General features: G+C 45.6%; 1 protein-coding gene across 1 annotated transcript; it reads left to right on the top strand.

Moving 5' to 3' along the window:
• Nucleotides 1-440: 440 nt before the first annotated feature.
• On the top strand, nucleotides 441-10729 carry LOC147698885 (uncharacterized). The gene is made up of 2 exons (XM_086936286.1): nucleotides 441-1787; nucleotides 10571-10729. Exons 1-2 carry the CDS (start codon nucleotides 441-443, stop codon nucleotides 10727-10729), a joined length of 1506 nt encoding a protein of 501 aa, XP_086792412.1.
• The last annotated feature ends 1933 nt before the right edge of the window (nucleotides 10730-12662 follow it).

Here is a 12662-nt window from a genome sequence, read left to right as displayed (position 1 = left end):
CTAAACATCCACCGGGCCCTCATACCCGAACTGACCATAGTACCAGCCACTCCCACTCTACAGCGCTCCCACAGGTATCAAGCACTGATACTCATCTCCGAGTATTCTACCTTAACACTCGCTCCATGGTGAAACATCAGCTTGACCTATTCCTCTTGCTCACCACGGATAGACCTGATGTATTGCTACTCACCGAGACATGGCTCACTCCGGACTCCCATCCTGACATCCTAGCTGCCCTCCCTCCAGACTATTACATCCTCAATGTCAACCGCCCTTTGAACCGCCCTGGAGGCGGAGTAGCGTCTATCATTCATAAAAAGTTCAGATTTCTCACCTCCGCCTCACTTACTCTACCTGGGACAGAAAACATAGTCATTAGTATGGAAACTGGAGGTGGTGCCCTTGCACTTGTACTACTCTATCATCCCCCCCTGTCGATGCCATCTTTTCCTTTATCCTTGAGTGAACAGGTAGCTGACCTGCTTACGCACAAGTCGAGAATCGCCATATTTGGCGATTTCAATTATTGGTACGACAGCGACCTTGCAGGGCCTCATGCTACGGAGCTTTTTGAAAGCCTGACCAGTCTGAACCTTACTCAACACATTACCTTACCTACCCACTCCAAAGGCCATATTCTTGATCACGTCTGGACCCACAACCTTGCCCTGTCCCGCCCCAACATCTCCCCCTGTCTCTGGTCAGATCATCACCTGATAGAGGTTACCTTCACCGTTAAAGGGAGCATCAAGGCCCCTACCCTTCCTGGTGGACAATGTCGCAAATGGAACTCTTATGATGGCCAGGGGTTTCTCGACTTTGCAGCCAACACCTGCCCCACCATCAACCTAGCATCCGGTATCGATTCTATGGAAGGTGCAATTACCACCTGGCTGCAAGCGGCCAGCGACAAATTCGCCCCGCTTACCAGATTCGCTCACACGAGGTGTGGCAACTCCCACCGCTGGTTTTCTGAGGAACTTAAAGCTCAAAAATTGAAGTTACGCCACCTTGAACGCAAATGGAGACGGGGTTACTCCACGGAGGACCGCGCGGAGTATGTGAAAGCCCGCAATGAATACAAAAGTGCTATCATGAAAGCTAAGGCTTCACATATCTCCGAAAGAATCAACTCAGCCTCTAACAAATCTAAAGAAATCTTTAAAATCATGAATGATTTCTCCTCTGATCAAAGAATTCTTCCCTCCCAGGCTCTAACCCAAGACACTTGCAATGCGCTCAATACTTATTTCGTCCAGAAAATCGCTGACATCAAGAACGCCATCTCTCCGTCCATTCCCTCTAGTTCCTCAGACTCCTCCCCTCTCAACCCCTTCACCTTCACTCAGTTCCCAGCTATTACTCCCAGTACCCTTACCGAGCTTACAACTCATATTAAATCAGGTTCTCCCAAGGACTGTTGTCCCCCCCCGGTCCTTAGGGCAGTTTTCTCAGCTTTACCCGACAGTATTCTCCCCCTCCTGAACACCTCCCTAAGTACTGGTACGGTCCCCTCTGTGTTCAAACAGGCCATACTGGTTCCCCTCCTAAAAAAAGCCGGAGCCGACCCTGCCAACCCCGCCAATTACAGGCCCATCTCCGTTTTACCTTATTCTTCTAAACTGTTGGAGGCCCATGTGACAACTTGTCTATCGGCATTCATAGAGAGCTCTGGTTTCCTGGTACCTAACCAGGCAGGCTTCAGGCCAGCTCATTCTACCGAGGCAGTTATTCTAAAAGTTATCGACACTCTTCGGGAGAATGCCGATAGAGGGTCCCCACAGGCACTTGTCCTTCTGGATCTCTCGGCCGCGTTCGACACGGTGGACCATTACATCCTCCTCCACTGTGTCGGACAAGCAGGCATCCAGGGCCCTGCACAAGATTGGATTAAGTCCTTCCTATCTGGCAGAGTGCAAACAGTCCACCTAGGCCCCTTCACTGCAACCCAGGTACCTACCACCTGTGGAGTTCCCCAGGGATCCTCCCTCTCACCTCTACTTTTTAATTTATACCCCCGCCCGCTAATTCACTCACTCAGTAACTGGAACTGCACTGTCCTCAACTACGCAGATGACATGCAGATCATCTTTCCTTTAGACACCCCGGATGCGGCATCTAATTTCCAGGCAGTAATGCTGCACATCCAACAATGGATGATTTCTAATCAGCTTAAATTAAATCCGGAAAAAACGGAACTTATCCTGCCTGGCACTAGCTCTGCACACTGGGGACCTCAATTCTGGCCAGCCGAGCTGGGCACTGCTCCTACTCCGTTGAGTGCAGTAAAAAGTCTGGGTGTCACTATTGACAAAGACCTCTCCCTGAAAACCCACGTCGGAGCCATCATCTCTGCTAGCATGTTCCAGCTATGCAAAATTCGAAAAATTTCTCACCTGCTTTCCCACGAGGCCTTGGTGCAAATCGTTATTTCCCTTGTCCTTTCCCGCCTCGACTTCTCCAACTCCCTTTACTGAGGTCTACCCAGGTCCCTGCTCCACCGCCTCCAGATGGTGCAGAACCAGGCAGCAAGACTCATTTGTAAAGTCCCCAAATGGCAATCTGATAGACCCCTTCTGGCCAAGCTGCACTGGCTGCCCATTGAACAAAGGGCTGCCTTCAAAATTGGATGCCTAATCTACAAAGCCCGGCATACCAAATGCCCGGCCTTCCTGAAATCCCTCATTAATCCACACTGCCCGACTCGCAACCTCCGTTCTGCCCATCTTCACCTTCTCACCTCCCCAGTGATCAAGTTAAAAAAACTGGGTGGCCGGAGATTCAGCTTCCTGGCACCCAAGCTGTGGAACTCCATCCCCCTACACATCAAAACCTCTGATACCCTGCTGAGTTTCAGAAAAAGCCTAAAGACCTGGCTCTTCTCGAACTCCCACTAGCTCTTTCCTACCCCAATTTCAATCTTAGCGCCAGGAAACCTCCGGTGTCAGTGCGCTTTATAAATGCAGCCTAACATTAACATTGTTCTACATTCTGTCCATCCACTGTGTTTTTTGCAATTTTCACCCCGAGTGTGCTGGGTATACTCAGACGTGAGTCCCAGGCTCTCCACACCACTGGAGTCAAGCTATCCAGGCTGATGAAGGCTGATAGCCAGAAACCGGTCCTTGGATGCTTGATTCCGGTCTTGGGAAAGACATGGCTTGGTAGTTCGGACTGGACTGTTCCCATGAGGCACAGGGTCAGAGCTGATTTGCATATAGCCAGTGTCTAACCCAGGGTGGTGTGGAGTGCAAAAAAACGATGGATTTAGGCCCAGATCCTTGTACTGGGGTGAATGTATGACATTGTTCTACATTCTGTTCATCAACTGTGTTTTTTCCAATTTTCACCCCGAGTGTGCTGGGTATACTCAGACGTGAGTCCCAGGCTCTCCACACCACTTGAGTCAAGCTATCCAGGCTGATGAAGGCTGATAGCCAGAAACCGGTCCTTGGATGCTTGATTCCGGTCTGGGAAAGACATGGCTTGAAAGTTCGGACTGGACTGTTCCCATGAGGCACAGGGTCAGAGCTGATTTGCATATAGTCAGTGTCTAACCCAGGGTGGTGTGGAGTGCAAAAAAACGATGGATTTAGGCCCAGATCCTTGTACTGGGATGAATGTATGACATTGTTCTACATTCTGTCCATCAACTGTGTTTTTTGCAATTTTCACCCCGAGTGTGCTGGGTATACTCAGACGTGAGTCCCAGGCTCTCCACACCACTGGAGTCAAGCTATCCAGGCTGATGAAGGCTGATAGCCAGAAACTGGTCCTTGGATGCTTGATTCCGGTCTGGGAAAGACATGGCTTGGTAGTTCGGACTGGACTGTTCCCATGAGGCACAAGGTCAGAGCTGATTTGCATATGGTCAGTGTCTAACCCAGAGTGGTGTGGAGTGCAAAAAAACGATGGATTTAGGCCCAGATCCTTGTACTGGGGTAAATGTATGACATTGTTCTACATTCTGTCCATCAACTGTGTTTTTTGCAATTTTCACCCCTAGTGTGCTGGGTATACTCAGACGTGAGTCCCAGGCTCTCCACACCACTGGAGTCAAGCTATCCAGGCTGATGAAGGCTGATAGTCAGAAACCGGTCCTTGGATGCTTGATTCCGGTCTGGGAAAGACATGGCTTGGTAGTTCGGACTGGACTGTTCCCATGAGGCACAGGGTCAGAGCTGATTTGCATATAGCCAGTGTCTAACCCAGGGTGGTGTGGAGCGCAAAAAAACGATGGATTTAGGCCCAGATCCTTGTACTGGGGTGAATGTATGACATTGTTCTACATTCTGTTCATCAACTGTGTTTTTTGCAATTTTCACCCCGAGTGTGCTGGGTATACTCAGACGTGAGTCCCAGGCTCTCCACACCACTGGAGTCAAACTATCCAGGCTGATGAAGGCTGATAGCCAGAAACCGGTCCTTGGATGCTTGATTCCGGTCTGGGAAAGACATGGCTTGGTAGTTCGGACTGGACTGTTCCCATGAGGCACAGGGTCAGAGCTGATTTGCATATAGCCAGTGTCTAACCCAGGGTGGTGTGGAGTGCAAAAAAACGATGGATTTAGGCCCAGATCCTTGTACTGGGGTGAATGTATGGCATTGTTCTACATTCTGTCCATCAACTGTGTTTTTTGCAATTTTCACCCCGAGTGTGCTGGGTATACTCAGACGTGAGTCCCAGGCTCTCCACACCACTGGAGTCAAGCTATCCAGGCTGATGAAGGCTGATAGCCAGAAACCGGTCCCTGGATGCTTGATTCCGGTCTGGGAAAGACATGGCTTGGTAGTTCGGACTGGACTGTTCCCATGAGGCACAGGGTCAGAGCTGATTTGCATATAGCCAGTGTCTAACCCAGGTGGTGTGGAGTGCAAAACAACAATGGATTTAGGCCCAGATCCTTGTACTGGGGTGAATGTATGACATTGTTCTACATTCTGTCCATCAACTGTGTTTTTTGCAATTTTCACCCCGAGTGTGCTGGGGATGCTCAGATGTGAGTCCCAGGCTCTCCACACCACTGGAGTCAAGCTATCCAGGCTGATGAAGGCTGATAGCCAGAAACCGGTCCTTGGATGCTTGATTCCGGTCTGGGAAAGACATGGCTTGGTAGTTCGGACTGGACTGTTCCCATGAGGCACAGGGTCAGAGCTAATTTGCATATAGCCAGTGTCTAACCCAGGGTGGTGTGGAGTGCAAAAAAACGTTGGATTTAGGCCCAGATCCTTGTACTGGGGTGAATGTATGACATTGTTCTACATTCTGTCCATCAACTGTGTTTTTTGGACAATACAATACGGCATACTCTCTGAGCGGCATTAAATAACTTCATAGAAACTACTGGCTTCTACTGCACTCAGGAATTGCTAAAAACACAATATTGAGAGATTAGAGATATTGCATGGTGAGGACCTCCCCCTCCACCTCTGGCAAAAGCTCTACACTGCCACAGTTCAGGAAGGACATCAAGACCTGGCTCTACAGTTATTCCTATATAGAGCACAAACAAGTGAGAGGTGCGTAGTAAAGTGCAGTGTTGGTTTACTATTGCTCAAACACTTTCTTAGGGTGTCAACAGGTCTAAGCACAACAGTCTGTCACATCCCAGGAGGATTCTGTGAAAGGTTATCTCTTCTAGGTGTGCTACTACTTCTTTACATGTTCCTGTAGTTAATCATTTTCTTGCAAGAAGCCTCAGGTACTCATGGGCAGTTCTTATAGGAGTCTGGAGGGAGGCTTTCACTGCTGCTTCAGCTCTGTTCTGTGCACGGCTGATGACTGTCTGTTGACTGCTCCGTGTGTGATCGGTGGTTTTAGATTTGCTCCCTATGTAAGGCCTGACAAATAAAATACTCCTGATTTGAATCATAACCTGATGGCACTGAGTGAGCAAAGCAATCTAGCCCAGTACTGTCCTAAGGACTATTCAGTTATCTGCCCATGAGGAAACCAGTGGTCCCCCCACCCTCCATCGAAGCGCCTTGAGACTCTTACGGGTGAGTAGTCGCGCTCTATACAAACCTTGAATGATTGAGGGGTGCCACGCGGTGCATTTCACAGCTCAGTTTTCAAAGAATGGAGCTGTATAGCTGCAGGTCTTCAAGCATGGGCTTTGTGGGCGCTCCTGGGATTTTTTAATTCTTATGAGGCTGCCTACTGAAGGTTGGAAGAGTCCCTTCCTCCCAAGAAAAGGTTGAAATAATGGGGCTACATTGTGCATTTTAAAATGTGTTGACTATAGGTTTTGCTAGCAGTTATGATGAAGCTCTGATGAAATATGCAAGTACTTTGATAGTGCGCCATACCAGCCATAGCTCCCCAGTTTTTGGGGTGTCCTCCTCCCTCAGGAAAAGACTGCAACAAATGATATAGAAATGGAACATTTTCCAGTCATTTGCTCAAAAGCGTTCAAGGTAGCCATAGATCTATAGAGAGTTCTAATAATCTCATCTGCTCTTATCCATAGCCGTAGCACCATTTTCAAGGAGGGACAGATATTATTTTCCATTCTCTTTGCTTTCTATCTTATATCTCCATTAGGTTTCCCGGTCTGCCACTACCAAATAGATTTACAGTGATATATAATCACTGAAAACTTACTTGCTGATGGCAGTGTAGAAACATGAATATGTATAGAAGAAGAACGGCTTGGGAGTTTGTAGTCCAAGAGAAAGATGCTGTAGCATTGCATGATAGATGAGGTTTGTGTTTTCCTCCATGACGCTTTTGCTGGGATTAGGCTTGTCTGTTGGGTGAAAGTTGATGGGAGATGAGGAAGGGGCTGGTGATTAGTTCCAGAGTATGTATGTATGTCTATGTGTGTATGTATGTATATGGCATTTCTATAGCGAAAATCTAGCTAAAAGGCCGCGGAACGCTGCACATGGCCAATGACAAGCGTTACATCAATGAGTGACAGCAGGGGTAACTGGTTTGTGGATGGTTAATGCATTGTGATGTAATGTTCTTTAAAGAGACAGTGTTGGGGCTGTCGAGTTTATGAAGTGTGTTTGTCAACTAGCTCATGGGTAATATCTCATTCTAGGAATAATTACATCTGATTGTTTCAAAATGAAGTTCCAAACTATGTTTTGCCCAGGACACCTATAATCCTTAAATGATTCTGAGTTCTTGCACATTTCTCCAGCTCAACCTCTGAGCCTCAAGCAATACGGCCACCGAAGTGAGACATTGACATGACTTGGTTGCTTCCTCGATACCTGCAGGAAGTGTGTTCAATTTCATTGGTGGTCTAGTGCATGACTGTCTAATCTCCTGTACGTTACTTATAATCTCTCATGGGTTAAAATACTCTGAGGTCATGATCTCAGGTTTTCTCTTTGTGCAGTAAGTCTTCTTTGCCATGTGCTGTAGCATTAATGTCGGCCAGACCCAGAAGGAGACCACATCGCTAGCTTCATCAGCGCAGATCTATATCGGCCATGTTAGAAGCATCTTCTTGCCCATGAGGGGTAAGAGACTTCCACACTTAATAGCTGATTTCCAAAGTTTTCTGTCATGTCTATGCCAATGGGGGCTGCTCAGTGGACCTGTCATGTATATTGATTTTGTTCCCTGATCAATTTGAGATTTTACTTTTTAAATTACTTGAATATTTAGTTTTGTTGCACTCACTTTCCCATTTTCCTAATGTCTGCCAGATGGAGCTGATATTCAAGGAGTTTGGCCTTCCTTTTCATTATGCCTAGTTCTTTGTTTAATTTGGATTTATTAGCGATACCTGGCTGTTATTTGATCTGGAACTTTATGGTGTCTTCTTACTTTGGTTAAGTATTTCTCTTGTCTGCTGCTTTGCTTTTATCACGTTTTGTGGCCGCTTGGTTTCATTCTGTGTTAATTTGAAACTGAGTATCCTATTAGCTGCAGTCACATGACGTTGACATCACAATTTCAAATGAGGTGCACTGGGGCATTTCAGAGTTGTGATGTCTTATTATAGTACTTCATTCATTCTAATTCCGATCTTAGAATGTGAGGCGGACGACACTCCAAGGGAGTCAGTTGACCCTGGCTCCTTGAAGTGGATTGACGCCAGGTTCTGTTCCCCATTAGATCTCCAGTTTCCATGCAGATCGTGTCCTGTGGTTCCTGCGAAGTTACTCGCAACATTTTGGCGACGAGGATTGGATGATTCGCAATATGATGTCTACTGGCCAGTAATTGTTTGAAGCTGGTTGTGCCCAGACAGTTGCCAAGCTTGTTGCCTCATGTTGCCCCTGCTTTCTCCCGGGCAAGCAGATTTTGAGTATCTTCTCTTTAGACTACGAGCTGGATTTAGATGTTTTGAGAAAAATTCAATTCTCTGGTAATGAAGTGAGCACTAAACTCTCCCACTACCATAAACTCAACATCAGCAGTAAAAAATAGAACACTGATTGATTGATCATCTGATTAAGATTAAGAATCTGGATTGTCTATTGTGCCGTCATCATATGATACTTCCCTGATGGATCACCAACAACATCATTTGATTGAGACTACGAATTTGGATTGTCCATTGTGCTGTCGTCATATGATGCTGCCCTGATGAATCACCGACATCACCAGTTCCTCTGCGTGCGCGTAGCTGCGCGTGTCGAGAAGAGCTGATGCACTGTCTGGTCACCATAATGTGTCAGATATTCGAATTGTGATCGCCAAAAGGACATCAGCAATGGTCTTTATACACACTTCTGTTTGCTTTATGGCAAAGTCCTCTTGAGTTCTTGAGGCACATCAGTACTACAGAAAACAGGCAAAATAAATAAATAAGCCCTTTGAGGCGAGCTCTTCTACTTTCATTGTCCTGTAACTCTCAGAATTGTTTCAGCTAGAATTGCATTTCCAAATAGAAAGTAAGAAAAGGCTAGCTTGAGAATTGATAGTTTTATGGGATGGAAGTTCCGCTGTAAAAGTGCAAAGCAGCACCGGCCACATGTCCTTCATTAGTTAACAAAAGTCATTTGTTTCCACATTATCTCGCTGTTTCCAAGGCAGGCTCGGCCGGAAACGGCCTCCTTGGACCTGGAAGGTAAACAGAGTAAAGGAAAGGCTACACAATAAGATTTCCTGCTTTTTAATCTTAAACTCAGGCCTGCAAAAACAGCGCTCTGCAAACTTCAGAAATATTATTCGGCTGTAGTATTTTGTTGAAAATGAATTGAAATACTATTATTAATGATGTGGGTTAGAGCAAGGGCATGTTTCAGTTAGATTTATGTATATATAAATATTTCTTTATAAGGTCTGGAGTAATTGATATGGTTTGAGTCTGACATTTCCAGAAGGTCACCAGGGTGTACTAAAAAAGCGCCTTGAGGGGTGGTGGAGACACTGAGGTCTATTTAGGAGGGGAAAGAATAGAGGGTGTTAGAAAGTCACTTTGAGGGTGGTGGATATTGTGAACAATACACATTGTTGAGGCCGCTCACGTCAATCCAAGCATCGATATTTCTTTGTTTTGTATAAAAAGTGTTCGACTAAAGCTTAGCAGTGAATTAAGAACATGTATAGAAGCAAACTGACGTTTTACCCCACTGCACATTATATTGTGGGCCTTGCAGTTCTACTTTCAACAAACAAAGCAGGAGCTTTAAAAACTCGGGCCTGCAGAGCGTTACACAGACAGGGCTGATAAAGTGTGTCACATGTGAAAAGGGGCATTTGGCTGTTGTGCCGGTGTCATGGAACCCACCTGCTACTCACATGTATCAGCTGCTGCAGTGACGTGTTTGTGTAACATGCAGTTCATAGTTTACAGTCCAAGCAAGATAGCTCTGTGTGTTGATGCACCTGTGGCACAAAAGCATTTCAAGCCAAAAGATTATGCTTATTTTATTACAGTAATTGTATATAGTTTACTCGAACTACAAGGAGTAGAGGAGCACTTTGAATGATCTCAAACTTGGGCTGCTGACATAGAATAAATAGTATCTTCTTTGTGATGTCTATTTGAAACCGGATTAGAATCACAGAAAGTGAGGAGGATGTGGGGCTTCCTTCCTGTTATTTGGACATTTCCGAATTGGGGCGGTAGGAAGAAGGAGCCTGAATGCAATCACCTTCCATTGTTCTACTCTCCAGCAAGAAAAACGTGCATTCCAGCAATAGCAGAACACATTTTTAAGAACAAGAAATAAAATATACACCTATTTTCAAAAAGTCAGCATTGCCTTGCTATAGATGGAAAGCTGGGAAATCTATAAGTTCAGTATGACATATGGGGTCTTTAGGTTCTAAAGGACCCCATCAGAAAATAAATAACGTAAAGGTGTTCATGTTTTTAGAGGAAGGAGGTGAGGTTGGTCCAATAGAAAAGCCTCTGACCGCTCCGTTCCAGGGATATCCGCCTGTGCCGCAGGTGCTGCTGACTCCAGGCATCGTCTACTGAGACCCGGGCCGGACAAGGGAACAAAAGTATCCTGGCAAAGATAGTCCAGCTAGCGCTGCGCCTCTATCTCTTTCTTTTCATCCATCTATTCACTCTCTTTCTCTCTCTCCTTCTGTCCTCTCCCTCTGATTTCTTTCTCTTCATTCCTCCCTCTCTTTTTCCCTCTCTTGAAGTCCCCTTTGTCTGCTGCAATTAACCTCAGGGAAAGTGACAGAGGCGTCAGGAGGGGTTCTGAGCTTTCGAAGCCGCCTCCAAAGGCTTCAATCCACCGGGAAATATCTGATGGAATAAAAGGTCAGTCCAGTCAAGAATGTGACCAGGGGCGGCTCTAGGCTCACGGCGGCCCTGGGCAGGGAGTGTAGGTAGGGGCCCCGGAAAAGGGGGTCTGGGCGAGGCGGAGCTCGGAGGCCAGTGCATAGGGGGGGAGGGAGGGTGTCAGGGTGTTTGGAAGTGGAACAGAACTGGAGGCCGCAAAATCCCTGCCAGGAGCTGCCACACAAATATGTATCCATCCTCAGAGGATTATTATATTAAGGATATAGATTGACGTGGTGGCCCCTGGGGTTTGGTGGCCCTGTGCAGGTGCACAGCTTGCACATGCCTAAGGCCGCCCCTGCTGGGACTCCTCAAAGACAGTTACTAAGTTGCCAAGCATTTGCAATGCAATCGGTCTTGAGAGAGCGAAATTTGAAAATAAAGTATATCGTAACCATATTTAGACGTATATGTTATAAACGTAGGAATGAAATACATATCGTAATGTGAAGTTGATGACTATAGCATAAAGTCAAATAAAATGATATCATGGTATAGGAAATGTATAACTGTATTCACTTTAGAATGTACTAGATTTAGAAGGCCGTATACGTAGTGGGCTAATGTAGAAGTGCTTACGAACAGTAGAACGTGCAGAGTAGAGTTCATGTACGTATGTAGCTTTAAATGCAGAAACGGCGAGAAATGCAACATGGAGAAATGTGCAAGGAGCATACACATAACGATGTAATCAATGAGAATAAAGTTATGTCCATGTATAGGGTTTATATTCTATGTATGAGATTATATTCTGTGTGAACTTTATATTCTATGTAAAATTGTATTCGTTTAGAAGAAACGTATTTGCTAAAAGCGTTCACATATAAATGTATGTTAAAGGTTATACTGTGTAGAAGAAGTTTGTAGGAATGCTGGAAGAGTTAGGTCATTTGTGATTATAACTTGACTAACCAAGGGTTCGCAAGAGTGTAGTCCAATGTATGTAATTTAGTGGGCTCACAGGAGTCGTGAATAGTCTTCACATGAAGGTGCGAGCCGAAGAGTCTAGCATTTGTTAGATTTAAGGTGACAAATGTCGAACGAAGTTTATTGCCTAAACATGAGAGGAGGCGATTGGAATTTGAGCTTTGTTTTGAATGACCATTCACAGGATCTAGTAAGGTCAGAGAAAGAGTTGTAATGTTAAGGTCTTGTTTAAGGTTATCTGATTTTGGATGAAAGTGTCAACTAAAAGTCGCCAACGAGAAGATGAAGATGACATCTAAGGAGAAGGGTCAACCTAACGGACGACGCGAAGAAATGAAGTAATGGAAAGAGCCAGAAACTGACATCATCGGGGAAAGTCCGTGGTGGGCGTCAAGGGGCGTTCCACCCACACTGTGATTGTGTATTTTAGGGACAGCACCCCGGGGAGAAGGGAGCGAAAGCGAAGAGCTCAGAGAGAGAACAGCGAGAGGCAAGCTAGAAGGGTAGATGCCTTGAGCAGATGCGCTGAGAAAGATCAGAGCGCAAGGGAGCAGTAGGCCGAGGACCCTTAGAAGAGCGGATGGGTAGGCAGAGAGGGTACTGCTTCTTAAACTTAAGTTACCTTTAGAGGTTAAGAGAGTTTGAACTTCTTTGGAAGTCAAACTGCTGACACCTTTTTAGGGAAGAAACTTGCAAATAGGGATGTCACCTAGTATAGAGTAGGGACAGATTTAACTTGATTATTTTCCCTTTCTGTAGATGACGCAGGAGAACCACTCTACATCGAAGCTTTAAGTTGCTGAGATTGGAATTGATTTTGTATTCTTTGTATACATTGAGAATTATCCTGAAAGGATTGTAAATTGCATTCAATTTGATTTTATATAAAAATACTTAAACTTTATCAGTTGTAAGTGGTCCTTCAGAGTGGCGTCATTTAATGGGGCGGAACTAAACCTGTGTGGGGGTGGTCTTTTACTCAATGACAAATACGAGCGGTCCAAAAATTACGAATGAGATAAA

This window comes from Lissotriton vulgaris, chromosome 8 (genome assembly GCF_964263255.1).
Source record: "Lissotriton vulgaris chromosome 8, aLisVul1.2, whole genome shotgun sequence".
Classification (NCBI taxonomy): Eukaryota; Metazoa; Chordata; class Amphibia; order Caudata; family Salamandridae; genus Lissotriton; species Lissotriton vulgaris.
Note: the sequence above shows the minus strand (reverse complement) of the source record. Positions and strands in the feature narration are given on the sequence as shown.